General features: G+C 36.5%; 1 protein-coding gene across 5 annotated transcripts in view; it reads right to left on the bottom strand.

Moving 5' to 3' along the window:
• ANAPC10 (anaphase promoting complex subunit 10) overlaps window positions 1–21,288 on the bottom strand; it is a 38,800-nt gene that overhangs the window by 14,363 nt on the left and 3,149 nt on the right. For all 5 annotated transcript variants that reach the window (XR_011048401.1, XR_011048402.1, XM_068403465.1 and 2 more), the window contains exons 2-4: window positions 17,295–17,411; window positions 15,783–15,873; window positions 14,866–14,986 (exon numbers count right to left, since the gene is read on the bottom strand). Coding sequence is in view for 3 of the 5 variants with exons in the window: in XM_068403465.1 (XP_068259566.1) it covers window positions 14,866–14,986; window positions 15,783–15,873; window positions 17,295–17,409 (327 nt within the window). In the remaining 2 variants the exon portion in view is untranslated. The remainder of the gene's footprint in view (window positions 1–14,865; window positions 14,987–15,782; window positions 15,874–17,294; window positions 17,412–21,288) is intronic.

The raw sequence follows: 21,288 nt of genomic DNA, 5'->3' as shown, positions 1-21,288 counted from the left end.
ATGTATGTGACTTACTGTATATCTTAAAGTTCTATGGGTACATATGCTTCTCTGCTTAATTTAATTCTGCTATGCAAGTAAATCTTTACCTCCTCATGATTGACAGTATAAATAAAAAGAAAGTATAATAATTCCACAACAGAAGTTCTTATCCCAGCAGTGCTGGATTTACCCAAAGTCGATTTATGAAAACCTCTCCATTAAACATGGTGACCGTCATAATCACAAGAGACCTGTTCAGAGGGAAGACTACCTGAAAATTTTACTGAATCATTTCTCCCGATATAGAACTACAACTCTTTTCACAACAACGAAAAAATAAAGTATGATTTGATTTAACCTTACTAATTATCCTCAGTAACATCATCTTGCTAAATAGTAACATATTAATCTCAGCATAAGAGAAACAAATTAGGATTTTCTGCATTTGCTAGTAGAAATTATCCAAGAAATCCTTTACACATACAGTTGAATTTGACCTCTGACAGATACAGAGGGTGGGAAAAAAAATAAAGAAAAGGAGCATAATAAGTATTAGGGACTAGACTCTCATGGTTCACTCGAAGACTGTGACTGAGAACAGCGTTCATAAAGAGCCTCAATAAAAACTGTATTTGTTAACATTCCTTTAACATGAGACATAAAACACTCCAGAATTCATTCTGAAATAAAACAGGAGTGTGAGATAAACCTAGTTTAGGAATTGGATGAAGAAGGCTGTAGAGTACAGGCCATCAAGCCAGACACATACACTACATTATTACTCTCATTGCACCCTCTCTTTCATATTCCTGCAGAAAACAGGAAAATCCTGGGAAAGGTTTTTCCAATTCAGATGCATTATCTCTGTTACCTCATGACAGAGTAAGACAGAGAACCGTCCTCAGAAAGAAATAAATTATACTTCAGATCTATAGAAACGTTTCCATGCACTACTTGAGATAAGGAATAGGATAAAACCACATTTGATTTCCCCTCCCTGCCCCACCAGAAAACTTAGCAAAGGATATGATGCAGACACTGTCTAGCAATGTTCTCATCAAAGCTTCAAGCAGACACGTGATCCCTGACCAAAATAACATTTCAGCAATCAAGGGAGCAAGACCTAACTCTAGAAAGGACTACCATGATGATGGTTCTGAAGCAACTGAATTTCTTGCTCATGAACTCTGTATTTATTCTAGATATCTATTACTTGCCAGGTAGAATTTTCTTCTAAATGTCAAGGATTGCTTTAACTTACCATGTGAACAACATTCCTTTCCATAACTACCCTCTTAATGACACTGAATAACCTCAGTTTTCCACTAAAATGTTAAGCTTCAAGAATAAAAAAAAGGATGGTTGCAATGACAACTCCCCCATATACCTACATGAAATACATTTCTTCATCTACTTTTACCTGAAGAAAAAATGTGTTTTCATTTTTAGAGATACAGAATAATATATTCTTACTCCTGTTTACACATGCTAACACTACTTGTGAATTTATGGAAGTTTTCCGTTGTTTGTTTTGGTGCTGGCCTGACATAAAGCATGGCACATCCAGTGCATTTTATGGATTTGTTTGGGGATTTTGTTTTGGGTTTTTTTGGAAATCTTACTTAGTAGCAGCACCTGATAACTTTGCCACAGGGCAATACCTACTACAAATAGTAGTTCTATACAATTAGAAATTGTACTGATGCAAATAAAGACACTTACAACATGGAAGCCACACATAGGCCAGAAAATAAGTGGTGGTCCAATTGGCTCCTAATTTCTTCTACCCTGGGGCCACTTCCTTCCCCCACCCCACTGCTAAACTGTTGAAGAAGAGTGGTTAAGATAGTCACAGGATGTTCCTAACTGCTGTTACCTACGAGTTGTTTAAGTGAAACAGAAAATAAGGTGTGGTGTGCCAGCTGACCAGCTCTAGCTGAGATGATGGCACAAGACTTCCTTAGTTCTTAGGTATCCTAGAAAGTTCCCATTCCTTCTATATCTTCTTTTCTTCTGCTTAACCCAAATTAAATGTCAACTGCTGGCTTTCCTCTCTGAAGGATTTTAATACTGTGTTAGTAGTAGCACCCAGAGGGATCAGAATCAATCTTTGATTTGACCTTTCTGCACATATTTAGCACTTCTCACTGTCTGAAATTATCTAGTACTCTCCCTAAGGATTACTTTCCACAATTAAGTCTGTGAAGACAATTAGGTAAATCAAAGCTGATTATTTATAATTCACTGACTTTATCATCCCAATTCTGATCCACAGTTTGTAGAAAAAAATAGCTCAAATGCCACTGCAAGATATTTCCAACTGGCTAGCAACCTCTCCAGAAACAGAAGAGCAGGAGTGAGTGAGCAATGTCTCACTATCATCTTTGACACAAAACAACTAGGTTTTAAATTTTTCAAGGAAGATGCTGGCGTTCAGTATTGGACTCCCATGATGTTCTTTTACATATGGGATCCAAAAACAGAGCAGGTAACTTTGCATTTTTCTGGTCTGGGGAATTTCAAGGAGGTGAAAGAACATGGTTGTAGAATGTGGTAGGGGGGAAGAAAAAGAAGAGGAGATAGGTAAACAGCCCCCTATTTAACAATTTTCATGCAGTATGCAGGGCCCTTTACTACAGAAAAACATCATTCCTCTTTCAAATACAGGTCTGCTGATATCAGAAAGCACTCCTCCAAGACCTCCTCCCTAGCGGCCTGCTCCCTAGAGACTAAAGAAGAGTCCCTTGTTCCAGACAGTTTCTTCACCGGTACCTACCTTTTTGCTCTGCTACATAACTGGTAAAGTCAAGTGTCTGGATTCTTTCTAGAATACTCATCATTCCCCCCCACACTTCCCCAAAAGCCAATCAATGATACAGCAAGCAAACAAAGAAAGCAAAGATTTTCAGCTTTCCTTAGCCCAAACCTTGAAGCCTTATGTGACCAGAAGCCTCTTCAAACATCTAAGAAAAAAACCTGACAATCGACACAGCAATTTCCCCTTGAGGACACACACAATTAAAATTGTTACCAGAAGCTTCCCTTCAAATCTTTACAAGCAAGGAAAATTAAGAGAGATGCGTGGTGTATGGAAATTCAGAGTGTGGGCATTCTCCTTGCCAATGATAAAAAAAAAATAAAATAAATCTAATTCTGTGCCCAAACAGCCTGTTGACCTAATTTCCGCAATGGATTGTAGCACATTTGTTCACAAGAAGTTATAAAAACAGGAATATAAACTTGTAAGTAATTTGCTGTTTAATATAGAAGACCACACCTGGGTGGAAAAGCATTATGCTTTATTCTGAAAAAGAAATTAAGATAACCTATACCTAAGAACTAGTCCATTACCATATTGATAGCATAAAAAGGAAAGACATACACTTTTGCAATTACTTCACTAAGCAAAAAAGACACATGTATATAGTTCTGTGGTCATATGACATGATCTTAACCACAGCTGAGGCAGGCAGGAACAAAAAAAAAAAACCCACAAGTGAAGTCAGTCTGTAATATTTTCTAGAGAGATAACCAAAAGCATAATTTCTATACTGGCAAGCATACACTGACTTCATTTGCTAGTGGCAATTATACTAGTAGAAGGACTTCAGCAGCGTTTATTCAGTCAGATAAATAAATGTCTTGATACTCAAGGTAAACTATCACACTTTACCTAGTTTGAACCTTATAATCTGGTTTAGCCATTTCCTTTTCTCTTAACTTTTATGAATCTAGCAAAAGACTAGAAACTGTAATCACCTGTCCCTGCATTAAACAGTCTGCCTACCAGGGTCTCCAAGAATATACCCAAGTGAAGAGAGATTAAAAACAAATGAGAAAATCGATGTGGCTACACACTACAGTTTGCAAGTGTATTACAAGTTTGCAATAGCATTACATGTGTTTTGTAAACTACAGTTAAAATGAATTCTGATCAACTGAGGGGGGTGATCTGATCGAGCACCACGAAGACGTTCTAGATGAGCCTGTACACTGAAATCCAGTATAAGCTGTAATACTGGACGCACTTACACTGTTTTAAAATGTCAACTAGACAACCCATTTGCATTAAAAAGGGAGGAGTGCAGGGGGAAGGGGAAGGAAGGGAAGAGGTTAAAATATTGAAGTAGCGAAACTAAGTATTTGAGTCTGCTGTCATGCTATCATCTTCCCCTCCACCCACCCACCTTATTCCTCACTCCCATGTTCAGTCTTCAACCAGAATGTTTAAACGAAGGGAGGAGAATCGAGCTCTTTCTTGGTATGGTTTTTATGTTGCCAAAACCAAATCTCCGCTTGCTTCTCTTACCTATGAGGCATTAATGATTATCTGCAAGTAGTATCTAGTGAGCTTACATTGGTAAACTTAATTAGAAATCCCTACAAATTTTGAAAAAACATTGACCAACAAATATCCTGGTGCACTCTCCAAACACAGAACCTTTATTCCAACAGGAACTTTCAGTAAAAAATGATGTGCGAACAGCAGACACTGATGTTCACACAAGCATACTGCATACAACCCAGCAGGCGATTTTTCTGTTTTTTTTGGATTATGCCCTGGAGGTGCTGGCACAATGGAATTTCAATACCATAATTGCTTATTTCTCTGTGTGCCAGCCTCTGAAGTAACAGGTAAAAAGAAAAAACACACACACATAAAAACAAACATTCTCTTTTTTAAATTACAGGAATCACAAAATAAAATGTTTTTAATTCTCTAGTTCAAACGATATAATTTATAACCATGACACAAGTAGAGAAGAAGCACAAAAGAAGGGAAAATACAGAAATAACATAACGTTCCCAAGGTTCAGTTTACAAGGACCTCACACAAAGTTTTTTTTTTGCGACTCTTACTAGAAACAGTATTATTTGCTAAAAATGCAGTAGCTGCCAAAAGCTATGATCCATCTAAAGCAAACATGTTTAAGATGGAAATAGAGTGTTAATGCTGAAGAAAGACAGAATTGAGTATACAAGTTTTCTTTTAAAAGCATTGAAGCAACTGCAATACAGTGTTAAGTTTGTTTTGCACCTTTCTGAGCAAAAATTGATTGCATTTGCAGATAAGCACCCAAATTAGAGAGAAGTGCATTAAGACAATAACAGAAGTAATCAAATCTCAAACTTTCTAATTAAACCTCTTTTTCCTGCAGAAGGTTATTGGGAATTCAACACTAGCCTCGGTTCACATGATAGAACAATGGGAAAATTTTCCGAATGGTTGAACGCTAACCCTGACAAGTGTGGAGAGCCAACTACAATACATTATATGGTAGCATAACCTGCCACCCACGTTGCTGAGAGAACAGCTTTCAAACACATGCACCGAGCTGTAAAACCACAAAATCCCTTATTACACATTGTCCCTTACTTAAGGTGAAATACACTATCCCCCCCCTTTTGCAAATCTTGGTGCTTTTTTTAAATCTCCATCTCTGAAGTTTATTTAGGAGCTAACTAGACTGTTTTTCAGACTTTTTTCTCCAAATGCCATTTTTCCTGTTTTGTTTTCTAACCAAAATAAAACCATGTTTTTATAGTACACATTGAAGCCTGTTATGTCTTCCACTGTTGCTTTTTTTTAAATACTACTTCCACCTGTGTGACATTATCCAAATTTTTAAAAGGAAATGTCTGATATATGACTAATTCATTTGTGAAGACTTATTTCTGGAGTGAAATATTTTCCTTTTTTTTTTTTAATAAGATACATGACTCATCACTGGTAGAGTAAAAAATGGTTCCATCATGCTTTTGATTGGAAGACCAGATATTCTGTTATTTACTGTGATTCTTTTCCATTGTTACACAATTTGAACAAATTCAAAGAGATAAACTGCCACAGTATATGTGGTTATAGGCACTGGCATTCATGTAAGTCAACCGTTGCTGTAGAATGACAAACATACTCCACCCTCATTACAACATGCTGTGGTTACTAGCCAAACATCTTTGCCTTTTTTGAAAAGGGTACATTATAATAAAAGCAGCCCAGCAAAACAAATAATACAAGGGGACCTGAGATATGGTAAAAGTAATGACAATTGTTCAAAAACATAACTCTGAATAGGGAAAGTGAACTACTTAATGATTTTAGGAACGCATATAACCTCATACCATGAAAAGAGATCACTGAAAAATGCTGGTATATAAAACTTCCTTAGTTAACGATTCCTCCCTCCTACCCCCCCACCGCACATGTCTGCTGCTTGAATCATTGCATTCCAAGATAGTTAGAGGATATACACAGTTTCTTCAGGGGTTTTCAGTTGCAACTTTGCTGGCAATGGAAATTTTATTTGCAAGTGTTTCTATTCTACTGACAAGGTCAATTAGTCCAACGAACTATTGGTTGTTCTGTCTGATAGCTCAGTGTATTTATTCAAGCAAGCATTTTTATAACCCACAATTGAATTCAGCCAGTTACCCTTGTAAACACGACTGTCCACCGGGATTTTCACTACATTTTGGGCATGTAAAAGAAAAACATGCTTTTCTTCCCTCAGCCTGATAGCACATAAGTTTGATTACAACTTGAATTTCAGGGAGCTAAGGGCGGGGGGGCTACTGTTTTAAATATATGTGATCTATTGTACCTAAATATACATATTTGGACCAATTCCTATGAGCTAAAGAACACAGACATTTGATTGATCTCCCTAGGAGCTCCAAAAATTTGGTAATGCTATCAAAGAGAGACAGATCAGCATCTCTGCTCTATCCAGGCATTAAAAAGAGAAAAGCCATGGTTTAAAAGAAACAAAGAGATGCTATATGTAGCACTAAGGGTTAAAGGCGACATAAAATGCTTTCACAAAAGCCAGAAGCATGGAGGGGAGCGGGGGGGGGGGGGGGGTGAAAATCAGCTGCAGAAGTTGGTAGAATTAAAAAAAAAAAAGGACTATTCGACAGCTCTAGCTAGAATTTTTATAGGTCAGCAGCATGGCCATGCCACTGACAAAATGTGCAAAGAGGAAAAATGACAGCCCCTAGAGTCTCACAGAACTTAATTTATTAACACATAAATTTACTCCCATCATATAAAATCTTCTTGCAAAGAAAAGATTCTTCATTTTTACTTATTAGGAATGGTAAAGGGGCTAGTCTATTAGTATACTGCTCTTCACTATTCAAGTTTTCCCTGAACAAATCCTTCAGGGATATAAAGAAGGTAAGAAACAATCATGGAAAACCAGCTATCTTTCATGGCTGTATTCTACGACTTTGGGAATTATACAGATACTACAAAAATTGAAAAGCCTACTGAAACCACCTGGGAAGTGTATAGTATAGGAGGCAATCACAGAGATAATAAATAGGGAAATATGAATTCCATAAAGCAATAAACTTGGTGAACAACACAGGAGTATATACAGTACATTCAATCTCTAATAGCTATTTAATCAATATTAAAGCACCACTGAAAACAAATAGCTTTCTGAAAAATGTTACCAAGAAAAGCTGAGTCAGTATAACAAAGTGATGAACAAATGGGAACAACAGGTTTTAAGGATTGGAAGGGGCAGTGCTTTATTTTGGCTTCTTAAGAAGATACTTTATACATAAGCATGTATGGTGCTTTACCTTGGTTTTGTGGGGTTTTTTTAGGCAGATGTAAATTATACCAGTGCAAACCAGGCAATTCTAGACAGAACTAATGCATTTGAATAAAAATGTCAAGCATGCACAATCTGGTACCAATGAACGTCTCAACTACACTTTTCAATTGGTCAGCTATAAACTGGACACAACCCGATGTAGACTTTGACTTGGGATAATGGTTCAATAGCATAGATAGTCTGCATAGACTACAAAAAATAACTTAGCCTTACTACAAGATGACTAATACTATTACCATTCTACAACAGTATTATCATCCTACATACTTCAAAAGAGTGTTGGAGAATATGCTCATCTAAACTTGCAGTTGGTTTCCTATACTATTCTATACTTGCTATAAGGCCACAATTATATCCCTACTTTTTTAAAAAATACTAATATAAAAAGTTCAAGTATTTGGCGTTCTCCCTCTCACACACAGAGCACTATCTGCAGCCTGCTCCTGTCCAGCAGAGAAAGGACTGGAATTTGTTTATAGTATTGTAATTAGAATACACTAGCAGAGGCTTGCACTAAAGCCTATGAAAAATTCCCCCATCATATTGGAGGTTTCCCTGCATTGATAACATCCTTTTTTTTTTTTATCTGAAGTTTTAAGGCATCCACACCAGGCAGATTTTTACAGAAATAAAATATATAACGAACGAGCTTTTTAAGAAATCTCTTCAAACCCTCCTACTAGAACTTCATGCACAGAAAAAAAGATGAAACCACGTAACTGAACACTCACTACAAAACAGGTATTACACAGCATAGCATAAATGATTAGTAAGTTATCTTGCCTTTTCCCATTGTCAGTGGAGAGAGCAGCTTTTTCACTTTTACATGAAAAATCATATACATTTTCTAATTCCTTTTCCATGGTGGAACTTAAATGGAATAATCATGGAAAAGGTTATAATTCCAGGCAAGGCTTTCACATATATGTAAAATTTTGTGCTTCAATCAGTTCCTACCCTCTATATACTTGAGTTCCCTTGAGGAAAGCTCTGTACTTCATCAAGTTTCTGCCTTCCATGGAGCTGTTGCCACTTTTTTTCACATGGCTTTTCCTCTGCTTCAGAAGGTAAAATCAGACTGACAGTATTAAAAATACAGGGCCTCTTCAATGTACCCTTGCCTAATTGAGTCCCTCTGTGGCAAGAAAAGGTTCCTTCATAGATTTGTTTTTGAATGCTGTGATACAAAACAAGAAAAAATATCTTTCTACACACGACACATGCCATAGCATAAAAACAATGTTTAGTTTTCCTCTTTTCTGTTTTCCTCTCTAAGATACAACAGAAGGGATGTTTATTTTCATTAAAATACCATTTCAGAGCAAGGTAAGATAAAACGCTTAACAATTTTATTATGTGTGGACCAAAATAATCTTTCATTCTTCAGAATTCTTCTAGATCTAATGTGGATGTCGCTATTTGTACACACATACCGCATATGCACAAAAGGCTATTTCAAGAACTGCATTTCTCATGATTGCATAGTAAGCTCCATTCCAATGTACTACCATTTCAGGGCATAAAAAGCAGGAAAACTGCAATCCTGTTCATAATTTCCACAGTTTGAAGCATATATTAGTTGATTATCATAAGCATAAGAATGATGAGCAGGTCATATAATCTATAGTGATGATGACATTGGCAGGAAACAGTGATGTTATGTCATTAAATTAGCCTTTCTTTTCTAAAGAGGGGTTCATGTGAACATCCTAGCTGGTGACTCACAAAACACCCTCTCTGCTGGAAGGTGGAAATCTGGACTACCAACTGCATCAAATGGAAATAACCCTGCTTCCTAAACTTGACTCCTACCCTTGACATCAATCACAAGGCTTAATAACTAACCAATACCAGTGGATCATTCTACTCCCCTGCTTCGCAGATTTCAAGTACTGGTAAGTTTTAGATGTAAGGAACAGGTACTGTCTGCATCCTGATGAACTAAATCCACACCCAACTAGCATAACAGCAAGGCAACAATCAAAATGAACAAGCTGACGTGATGACCTGAGCTGCAGAGCATCCTAGAGACAGACAAGAAAGACTACAGTTTGAAATTCTGTAAACCTAAAGCTTACTCAGTCTTTTCTTAGCATCAACTGTAGTTTACAGAAAACAGACTGAATATTTTTAATTGACATTCTGAACTCAAGGAATAATTAGGGGTCAGAAATGCATCTTTTCTAACATGGAAGAAAGAACACAGAGGAATGGTTTCTAACCAAAGTACTTGAAGCCTAGTCAGGAATCCACATAAGCCATAAACAACTCAGTACTCCATCTTCAGAGGGAAGCAGTTTAAAATGCACGTTAGAGGTGTCTGATCAGAGATGCAGCAGCAGTACATTTTCTTGATTCATTAGCTTGCAACAGTCCTATGACAAGTTAGCATCTCCTTGTTCCTCAGTATCTAAGTTTACTCCACATACAGAAAACAGGTTGAGACTGCTATCTGTTGAATTTCAGAAAATGTCTAGAAAAGTCCAGCCTCTTCACTACAATCACTGAACACTGTAAGAGTAAAGAGATTACAATAGGGCCATACTTCCTTAACTACCACCCGGAAAAGCTCCCCACTTTGGTCATTCCTCTGGTTGATAATTTTCTGCTCTAGTACAGAATCTCTTAAAACAGTGAAGAAGTGGCCCTGTCCGTGGTGCTTGGTCACAACACCAGGGAAACTGCTGTGCTTGCAACAGCTCAGGAGCACCTGGTTACCAAACACCAAGCAAGACCAAAAGGGCTAGAAAACTAACTGAAAACAAAATAGACAGCAATTCAACAAAAGACAACAAAAAAGATGAAACAAAGGACTCACACTGTTGCCAGCAAAGATGTATTAAGATAACAGGGCCTTCACCTCAGCCTTCAAAGTCATCTTCAGAACTGAGTCTTGTTGAAAAGGTTAAGTAGGCTTTTGTCCCAGGAGGAAAGCGTACAGCAACTGAGTTAAAGCAGGCCTCTTCCAAAGCAATGTTTAATACTTAGCATTGTTCTTTGATGCAAACTCTGCTACATAGGACCTCCAGCGACAAAATGCCTTTTTCCTACGTGAGGGCTATCCATCGCTGCCCAGTGATAGAGCATGGCATACCTATAAAGGTTGTTAACCAGGGGAGTTACCCTGTTCCAGCAGCATTGCTTCAGACTGAATGGCTTCTGAAGGAAGCAAAGAGTAGACACCTTGCTCACCTAGGTCACACAAAGCCAGGATGCTATCTGCTTACAAATTTGCTCTACTACATAAAGCAAGCACACTCACAGCCAGAGTCTTCCTGTCCCCCCCCCCACTTCAATGGAGTATTTCTGATCATTTCCTTTAGGCCTGAACATTGATATGTCTTATCTGCCACGTGGATTATTACTACCCTTAAGCAATTTGAAAAGCAAAGTACACTTAGCAATGCTATGCTCTAGCAATGGTTTGGTCCTATCACAAAGCATGCCAGTTTCTCTGAACTACACAACCAACCACATGAAAAACACATCCTACTCCAAATCAAACATCATGGGAAAGTCCAAAAACTGTGCTGGAAGAACTGACTTCTACTGGAATAGGAAGAAAATTATACCTGTCTAGTTGCATCTTATCCAGTTACAAACAAGACATAACACCGCATTCCATTGTTGAATGCTCTACATCACACAGCAGAAGGGAAGACTTTGTCTCTTTCAGGAGGGGTTCTGCCTCTTAAAGCAACTTTAATTTTGGATTAAACACCAGCGGCTTCTCAGATGTGAACTAATGCAACGAGTATTTTCAGAAAGCCTGATCCACACCTTCCCAGAGTGTCTTTTGTATCCAAAGACATAGAACTGGCTAACACAAGAGTTTACAGGTGTGTAAAGCCCGTATGTTATAGGCCAACAGCAGAAGCCACTGAAACTACTAGGTGAATATAACCTCAGTTATATATCCTACCTGCAGTTAGCATCATAACACTTGATCTTTTTACGGCAAAATGAACTACTTATGACCTAAATGTCTTTGAGAAGTGCAAAGGCAACAAGCAGGTGAGCATTATTTGAAGAGACCAGAGGCCTCTTACAGCCAACACTTCACTCACATCCTTTGCAGCAGGTTATTTTCATACCATGAGAAAGTGTAATAACTTAAATCACATATTGAAGAGTCTGGATGCTGTTCCAAAAATGCCTCTATGGACTATCTTGTCCATCCAGACCTTTTGCACCATTATGTGGGAGAACTCTGAGACTGGAAATGAGAAAATACTTGCTCTCCAAGCTTGACAGCTATGATAAAAAGGCACTTAAATCAGAGGAGAAGGCTTACTGCACACATCTTAACTGTAGTTCCTCCAGCTGAGCAAGGGAATAATACTGCCAGATTACGATGACTGTGCTGACCCATACGATGAGGTACAAGTGACTTGTTTCTCAGAGGGGAAAAAAAAACAAAACCTTTTATTCAGAAAATAATTTCATCTTAGGGTCCAAAAAAGACATGCCTACATACTAGACCACGAACTAAACCTAATCTTCTACTAGTGATAAAACCTAGCCTAACAGCACATTGCATTGTTTTGAAAATTAGACCATTAGGAAGAAAACACACGGAGGCATCATAGGACTTTCATTAGACACTATGAGCTGGGCAAGCATCCATGGAAAAATATAAAATTATTTAGCTGGATTTTCCATCCAGTTAATCAGTCCTGAAGCCAATGGAATCATTGTATAATTAAGCAGATTTCTCTAAAGAGCTCATAACAGTTCACACTGCTTTAATAACCTGCCTATGTGTCAGCGAACCTGAAGAAAAGAGAAAGTTTCAGGACTGAAAGAAAATTTAAGAAACACATTCCAAGTATCAAGCAGTTTAGGAAATATGAAAATTGATAGCAGCATTTAACATTACAGTGGCAAAGTTAGTAACTAGTATTTTACAGCATCAAAATATCGTATTTCATTAGTAAGCAGCTTGACCATATTGTCATCTCAGTTTTGAAGTAAAAAAGCATATGTGCATGTGGTATGCATACGAATTACTGCTCTCATGTAACATATTAGTCATATTAATATACTATAAAGGATACTAGTAACTTGTTTTATTTAGAAGTGCCTTTTTTAACTAAATATATTATATATAGAACCCTGTGTTTAGCAAGAAAAAAACTAAAGAAATATTGCCTGAGAAACTGCAGAACACTAATATGCTTATTATACATTTTATTGTTTCTATAGATTTTTAATAACAAATATACCCTCAAAAGTAGAAGTTTACCACTGTATAAGAAACTTAAGCTATTGCAGTTATATGTATAATGCTATACTAAGCATTATTACAAAAGGATAATCATTTAGTTGTTGGAAGAGTAGACAAGCACAAAATCAAAGTGCTAATTAAGGACAACGATGACATCTAGTGGACACCTGGAAAACAGACCCATAACCTAATACAAGGCAAAGATTCTGCTGCTATTACTGTTATACAATGTGCAACTCCCAAATTGCTACGATACAATTAAGGAGATTAAAAGACAGAATTTGCAGCTGATGAAAGTAAATGTAACATGATGATTCATTTCTTTCAAGAGAACATTAAAAAAAAAGTCAAGACCCTTCCATTTAGTCAAGACACAAGATTTAGGATAAAAGTATAGGTCAAAGCTTGAGATCATCACAAGTCATTAAAAGGATATAGATAGATACATAGTGCCAACACGAGAGGCATATGTGTTTACTACACTTTCTATTCCCACTGCATCTACAACTTTCTACTTTCAGTTGCTCTTGTTAGGACTTCAAACACTGAAAAACAAAGTGAAAACAATAAAAATCCCAAAAGTAAAAATTCAAACCACTATTTAGCACCTCCCTTTTCTCATCATTCTGATCCTTCCGTTATTGTAACACCTGCCATATAAGGGAGGCAAGTTAAACCTTCCCAATACATCAGCCAGTAGCTGCTGAGCTCCAGAGAAGAGCCATCTGAAACATGAGGCTACCGTAACTCAAAATTAGCAGAAATACCTGCTCACGAGTAACCTGATCAGTTTACAAGGTGGACTTCTACAAAGATCATGGACTATTTTTAATCTGCTTTTACTATTTACCAAAAGGCTAGCAAAACTAAGCAGTTAAAGCAACTCAAATCTGATCTCAGTTGTTCCATCAAAGAAACTTTTTCTGGCTAGAAGTGCCACCATGAAAAAATACTCATTTTGACTACTACACTTTTGTAAATAAACACATTAACAAAACACTACAAATGTATGTCCCATTTGAAGTCTTAAGCATCAAATTGTATATCTACAGAAATGGAAAGTGGATTTTGCATCATATCATTAAAAACAAAAATACTGCATCCCTTCCAAAATTTTTACATCTCAGTGACTGCCCAATATAAAAAACAACATTGCAAAAGGTTAGAAACTATACTCAAAAGTAAAACATTTATGAACACATTTGATTGCAATTTACATTAGACTTCCAATTTAAGCTGGTATCTTGCTTGCTTTATATAGGATCTTGGAAAACTTAGTGTTGCAATTCCCCTAGCTCTCACCATCAGTAGTGGCTAGAGTCAGCTATTAGCAACTACGTAACAAATTCTCACTTATATGAAGATTCTCTAACCAGTAGAATACAAAGAAACCTTTGCCTAACTGACGATCAGGCCTTGTGTCCCAATTTCTTTTTGCCAGGGTCTCAAAGCGAGCTTTCAGTCAGATGCTACTAGTTAATAAGAACACATGCAGCCTCCCAAAAATGAAATCCAGACTCCAAAGATATTTATGCACCACAGACAGCCATAACTAAAACCTGTAGTTTTAAATGCTGATTCCTAGTGACACTCAATAGCTAGGCAACCCATTCATGAGAAAAAAAAAAAAAGGCATGAATTCAAGTTAAGTCTAAAAATGCAAGTATTTAAAAGCTAAGTCTCCCTTTTGATGTATGCAATGCATAAGGTTTGCAGATATTTTATGTGAGATCAAAGTTTAACCAGTTCTAAACAGTCCTGTTCTGGAAAACCCCACTCTTTATTCCATTACAGGATCTATATATCAAGTCTGTTATAACCCTGTTGGTAATGCAGCCTGATAAAAAACAGAAACCAGCCTAGTAAATTCACGAGATAAAAAACTAAAAGCAAACATCAAAATAAACCCAGCCATTTTCCCGCCCTCCAAGCACAATGTCATATTTTACCTCCAAAAAGAATTTTACTACATCAGATGTCCTAATGGAAGAGGACTATTTTAAGACAGAAAGCAAAGCATCATTGACCTACCCGGATTTCCTGGAGATTATGAAAATTATTTCCTACTCTGACAGAAATTTTGCTCGGAGTGTAACTTTCATCAGATTTGTAGTCTGCATAAATACATAATGTCTTCACTGTTGTTTTTCTTCTGCAATAAGCAACAAAAGCTATGTAAGCATCATAAAGAAAAATATTCAGGATGAGTTTGTTGCTAGTTTGTAATAACTAAGTATTCAAGTGTTCTAAAACTTAATATAAGTGTGTCTACTAATTTGTAAGATCCCCGCTGTTAAAGCGGCTAGGTGTTTTTCCACATTGAGTTATGCACACAGAACTGCTTTTCACTGTTCTCCTTTGTCTGCCTTCAGAAGCATCAGTATATCAAGAAACACAACAAAAGGCCAAGATACCAAATAAGCACTCATTATGTGATGAAGCATATGTTTAGCTTATCAAATATGGGCTCTATTATTATACCAAAGACTTCTCCAGAAAGCAAATTAAAAAAAGGTGACAAACATCTAACCTGATCTTAAGAGTCTAGTTAAAGAAAAAGGACTGAAAGCATCCTACACAGAACAGAATAGGAAAAGGTTTCTCAATCAGTTAAGTCACACAGGACTACTTTAAAAGAGTCATTTACCCCTCAAATTATACTCAAAGACAGAAAATCAGGACAAAAAATGTCACCTTAGGTAGGTAAATGTGAAACTGTTACAAATTACATACTATTAAACATTCCTTTTCGTTGCTTATTCAGGGATTTAGTAACCATAACGTTTGAAAATCTCATTTTTATAAATGCTCTCTAACTGGCTTCTTACCAGTTGGGTAACAGGATCATCCCAGGAGTCCTTGCACTTCCAAAATTCCTATCTTGGCAAACAGTAATCAATACAAAGTTACACAAAACACCCTAACCCATATAGAGTAATTTTTAATACCTAAATTGGATGTTCACCAAATGGGGCTGTGATCCATCTGACTGCCAGTAAGTTTCTAGATTATCATCTCGTAACTGATCCACTCCAAATCCTAAGAAAAAGAAAAAGTGATAGTTATATATAATATCCCATTTCCATGATATAAACATCACAGACAAATTTTCTACAGCTGTTACAATCTAAAGTATGTAACCTAAGTTATAACATAAGGAAATATTTCTAGATATCCAAGTTGTGCCTATGCTTTTGTGACACAAAACTGAAACGGGGAAACCTGTCAATCAAAGCTCAGTAGTCAAGTGTCTTTACATCCTTATCTCCTACTGAAGTCTGTGGGGTTTGAAACCATTCAACATGTCCTGGCATTCCAAACGGTTAAGTAGTAATTCACATTAGTTGCAAGAACAATACTTAATGGTTAGGCTTTTCCACCTATTCTATAATCTAACTGGCAAACTAAAGGAAAATCATTAGCAGAGACCATTCGTTTATTATAAAATTTTAGCCAAATCTAACATTTTCTTTCCAAGTAATCTCCTGAAGTATTTTTACTTTTTCAAGTTAGTAGCTAAAACAAACAATAGATGCCAAAACCAGTATTCCTGAAAGTTAACGCTGTCACATTTAAAGAAACAACTCCAAATCTTTATTTTTCCATTCCCTCATTATCTGTCCTTTTACTAATCACATCCTTTTATTGACTGCCCACACTAGCTGCAGTTTTAATTCAGAAGTTGAAGTTTAACCTGCAATAAAAAAATTATCTTCACTGTTTGAAGTGACTAAACCAGATGATATTTTCCTCCCCATAAGGTACCAGGATATCAGACCAAAGACATTCAGCCTGAAAAGAATATTATGACACAGAAGGATCATTGACTCCAGGCTGCAGCAAGATACCGGATCAATTCCCAACAGATATTTCTGAAATAGCAACTCAACCACCTCAAATAAAAAGAATACAGATTTTCAGATATTTTGAGCAGGTATAAGCTATCATGAACTGCATCTCATGGCCATTTATGATAGTTTCGTTTTATTTGCAGGATTTTAGGGAGCTACACTATAATGGCAGAGTCCACACAAAGTTTGGACAGAACATTTAGATCGCCCAGTGGCATTGTTTTTTTAAGTTAAAAATCGAAGATATCCAGGCAAAATGCCAAAGCATAGAAACAATTACACAGTGCTGGGTATGTTTCTGCTCACACCGTTTAGTTTGTTCACTGTGCAAGCAAAAAAAAAACCAATTTAGTGTAAAACAGGTAAAAGATCTGTTTTGTTACTATGAGATTTCTTCACTGTGGGATTTCTGATATAGTTATAACTTTCATATTGCATCAAATATAGACTAGACCAAAATTATTTGTAGTGGCTGCCCATAGAGCTTACACTACAGCAGTTTTACTGCTACACTCTGTATGTACATCTTCTTATCAAAACATAAACCACTATATATTCTAAGAAGAAAAAGGTACATTCAGCTTTTTACATCATTTGTTGTGATTTTACCTGGCTTACAGGATGAAAGTGACCAAACTGCTTGTGAGCCTATTTCTCTAACAGTACCAGTCCTCTCTAACTGCTTTGGATCAGCACCAGGTGGTGTCTTGTTCGGGGTAGTCATTTCTAGTAAAAGAAAACAAGCGAGTTAGTTAGTTGATACATTTTTAGCTTGATGGGAAAATTAAAGGGTTGTATTTGTTCACATACACACTTTAATTCTTTGGCCTCACACTTACAGTCCACAGAATACATGGTTTATACAAATACACGTATATGTATATGTATACATTTTTGCGTGTCTGTAGAACCTTTTATTTATATATAATAAAATTATATACATAAAATAAAAAATAAATTATATCTTCAAAGAAGAGGTTCCACATACATGTAAGTTTTTTATGTCCTTAAAAATTCAATACACACTTGGAACATTCATAAGACATAATTTTACTTGTATCATTCTAATTCACATATACAGAGTTAGTCAGGGTTTCAGGATTTGTTTTTTCATGGTTTTGTTTGTTTTTAAGAAATTAAAACAGACCCTGTTGATTTAAAGGCTCACAATACAACTTCATTTTCCCCCCACATACACTTAAAGAGTTTTCTTAATCTACAAGTTCAGAAACCTATTCAGAAGCTAGAGCAAGCCTGTCTTCCTGAAGATACTTCTCCTTAAAAATAGGAAATGCAAATTTAAACAATCATAAAGTCTTCAATGTGGTAGGGTTTGGTTATCACCACATTTATCATGGTCCATTTCCTTAACTTCACAACTTCATCTTTAATCATTAACGTGTGACTTTCACTGCTCAAGAAATCCCATTCAGTCTCAACACTGTCCTGGTTTCATGGGATAAAACTTGTAGAATCAAGTTTCTGTTAGATTTTTGTTTCAGTTTGTGGCTAGCCATGGTATGGTGATCAGGCCATTAGCAGTGAAAGCCAAGGCAGCTGACCCAGGCTGGCCCACAGATGTATTCTATATCATTAACATATTGGTTATTGGTTTCTTGATTTTATTAAATCTGTTCAATTTTAACCCACCAGCCTCCCTCCTTTTCCCAATTTCCTTCCTCGATTGGGGAAGAGACATTGGGTGAGCGGGAAACTGTTTTGTTTAGTTACTGTGGGCTAAACAAAGTCAAACACCTAGACTACTGCCATATATACAACATAATCATGTTGGGTTTCATATGGTATAGAGCACCTCACTACTTCCTAGAAAGTAGCATAAAACTTTTTTCCAAAGAAAAAAAAAAGGGTTCCAAAGCAGCATAAGTTCCACGCAAGGAACCACATTAAAGCTTAAAATTAAACATAAAGCACTCAGGGGTCAGGGAATTTGAGCTGACTTCTAATCCTTTGCTTACACGCATGACATATTACGCTCTGCTAATCTCAGAAAATTCAGGACCTCACCTAGATAGCAAATGAGGTACTGAACTAGCTGGTATCCACAGCATCCAGACCTTACCCACTACAGAAGTGATATAAGGCAGAAAAGATCTTCTACCTAAGAATAACTCTGCAGCTAAAAACTCTTTGTCGGGCACAGGAAAGCTGAATTCTGCAATGTACACTGCTGTTGGCAAACAGTTGCTACTGGCCCTTGGCTGATTTTTTTTTTTTTTTCCTCCTCATTTTGCAGACACAAACTTGAGACTGACTTCCAGGATTTTTTGCTACTTTCTCATATACAAGACTGTGGTCCTGACTACCATAAAAAATCTGAAGAAATAATTACATGTGTAGTAAAATCTAAGTACTGACAATAGCAAGTGTCACAAAAGGCCACAGCCAGCCTTGCTCAAATACCGTCCTCTCAGGAGAATGGGTTGAACACTACACAGCTAATCCTACAGATATCACATACATATTCATATAATTCACAGATACACCTAATCCTAATACCATCCAACCAAAAAAACCCTCATGCAACAAGATGTTTTAAAGTCCTTGGCTGCAGAGAAGTTTTGTTCAAAAAAAGTCAAGCTACCAAAAAAAAATGAAACAGGCAAATCCATTTAGCCATTCCTATAACAAGACATGAGCACAGAAATCTTCCCAAGTCACTGTATTTAAATATTGCATTATCTGTTTTAAAACTTTTATCAGGTGTTTACAATAGGGTCTTTAAAACATAGCTGTTCTCTATTGAATTGGCTACACCAAAAACCTGTGTATCTGTAGAACAGATTATAGGCTAGAATAGAAAATAAATTTAGTCCAGTTGCTACTTAGTACAACTTTAAATTTATTGATAGTAACTTCAATAAAGCACAATGTCACAAGTATTCTAATCTTCTAAGAACTTAAAACAGTCTTGGAAAATACAAAACACTTAGTTCACAGCTACCTGAAAACCACACATTTTTCACAGAATGGTTTGGATTGGTGGAAGGGACCTTCAAAAATCATCTAGTCCAACTCTCATCCTACACCAAAATTCAAACTATGTTTATTAAGCATTGGGGGAGACTATTTTCCTGGACTCATGAATTTTAAAGCTCAAGTCACCTACTAGGCCAAGCTCTGCGCTATTTTGTTACTTATGTGGCATCATTGTCACATAACTAAATGACCAACTAAAAGAGGGTGAGTTACATTCAGTTTAATTCCCAGGCTTATATAGAAACCAATAATGCTGTTCTTCCCACCGCTAAAAGTATAAACAGAAAATTCAACTTCACAAAGTAAAGCTAAATTATTCATTTGATACAAAACATTTCTTGAACATCATCACCAGCAAGTCTTCACGCTCCTTTATTATTCTGACTTCAAGAGAAAATTACTGAAAAACTCAAAATCTGATAGTCACATCTTCATTCCTAGAAATAGCTGTTGTCAGATTAATGACAAACCCAACCCTAAGACATAAGGAATATGCAAGCTTCCCATCAAAACCCACCAAAATAAGGAAAATCACAAATTACATTGTACACTCAGGTTATCTCAGAAAGTTGATTACACGTGCTTTTTAGAAAAAATACTAGAATTTTAAAGTACAGAGAATCCCTTAAGACATTGAGATTTCTTGTAAGCTTCAGCACACACAAGGAAGTTCTAAATAACTTAACACTGCCAAGATTTGTATTGCACTGGTTCACAAGTTTGAGGCATACGTTTTGGGGGGTCTGAAATATACAGCAAGTAACACCAGCCAAGTTTCCTACTGTCTTAAACTGAGCTTGTTTCCTCCTATCTAACAGGCAAAGCTAGTCAAGATCCAGATTTCAACTCCAAACCACTGCTGGCAAATAAGTCAGCCACAAATTGTGCATTAGTGATGTGAAAGACTGAAAATCTTTAATGTTTGAACTAATAAGTTGAACTTATCAAGTCAGTTTTTCATGGCAGAACTTCTGTTTAACCAGCTTAGTAACAATACATTCCGGATAGCTTTGCTGAAGCTTCCCAATACTCTAAGAAATTTAAATGCAGAAAGCTGATAGAAGTACTAAGGAAAAATAATACAGCAACAGGCCAGCTCACTCAAGTAACACTTTTGGACATTTTACTAGCAGAAGTGCAAGTACCTCATTTTCGACAAGACACAAATACTTAACTAAATAATTTAAGTCATCAAATAAAATAAAATTTAAAAAAAAAAACAACCAAACAAAAAACCCATGACATTTTCTTAGCCCAAGAAGATAATGGAATGAGAATTGTTTTTTCTTGTTTTTACACAGCCCGAAAAAAAATAAGTAATCTGCCTAGAAGCCCTTCTCCTTGACTTGCTGAGAAATGGAAAGACACACTGCGCCTATAGAAGCATTGGCTGGAAACATCTCCAATTTTCCAATTCAGTTATTCCAAAAGATCTTTAATAGGCTGCTGTTTCCTTATGAACAACATTAATACATTAATGTCTTAATGACATGATCAATGTCACACCTTCATTTTGCCACTTTCCCCTATATGGTACACACATCCTTTGATCAGGACAAGGTAACTAAGCTTTTTCCCTGCCCCCCTTTGAACTCTTTATCCCTCA

This window comes from Nyctibius grandis, chromosome 6 (genome assembly GCF_013368605.1).
Source record: "Nyctibius grandis isolate bNycGra1 chromosome 6, bNycGra1.pri, whole genome shotgun sequence".
NCBI classification, from domain to species: Eukaryota; Metazoa; Chordata; class Aves; order Nyctibiiformes; family Nyctibiidae; genus Nyctibius; species Nyctibius grandis.
This window is presented reverse-complemented; position numbering and strand designations above follow the sequence as displayed.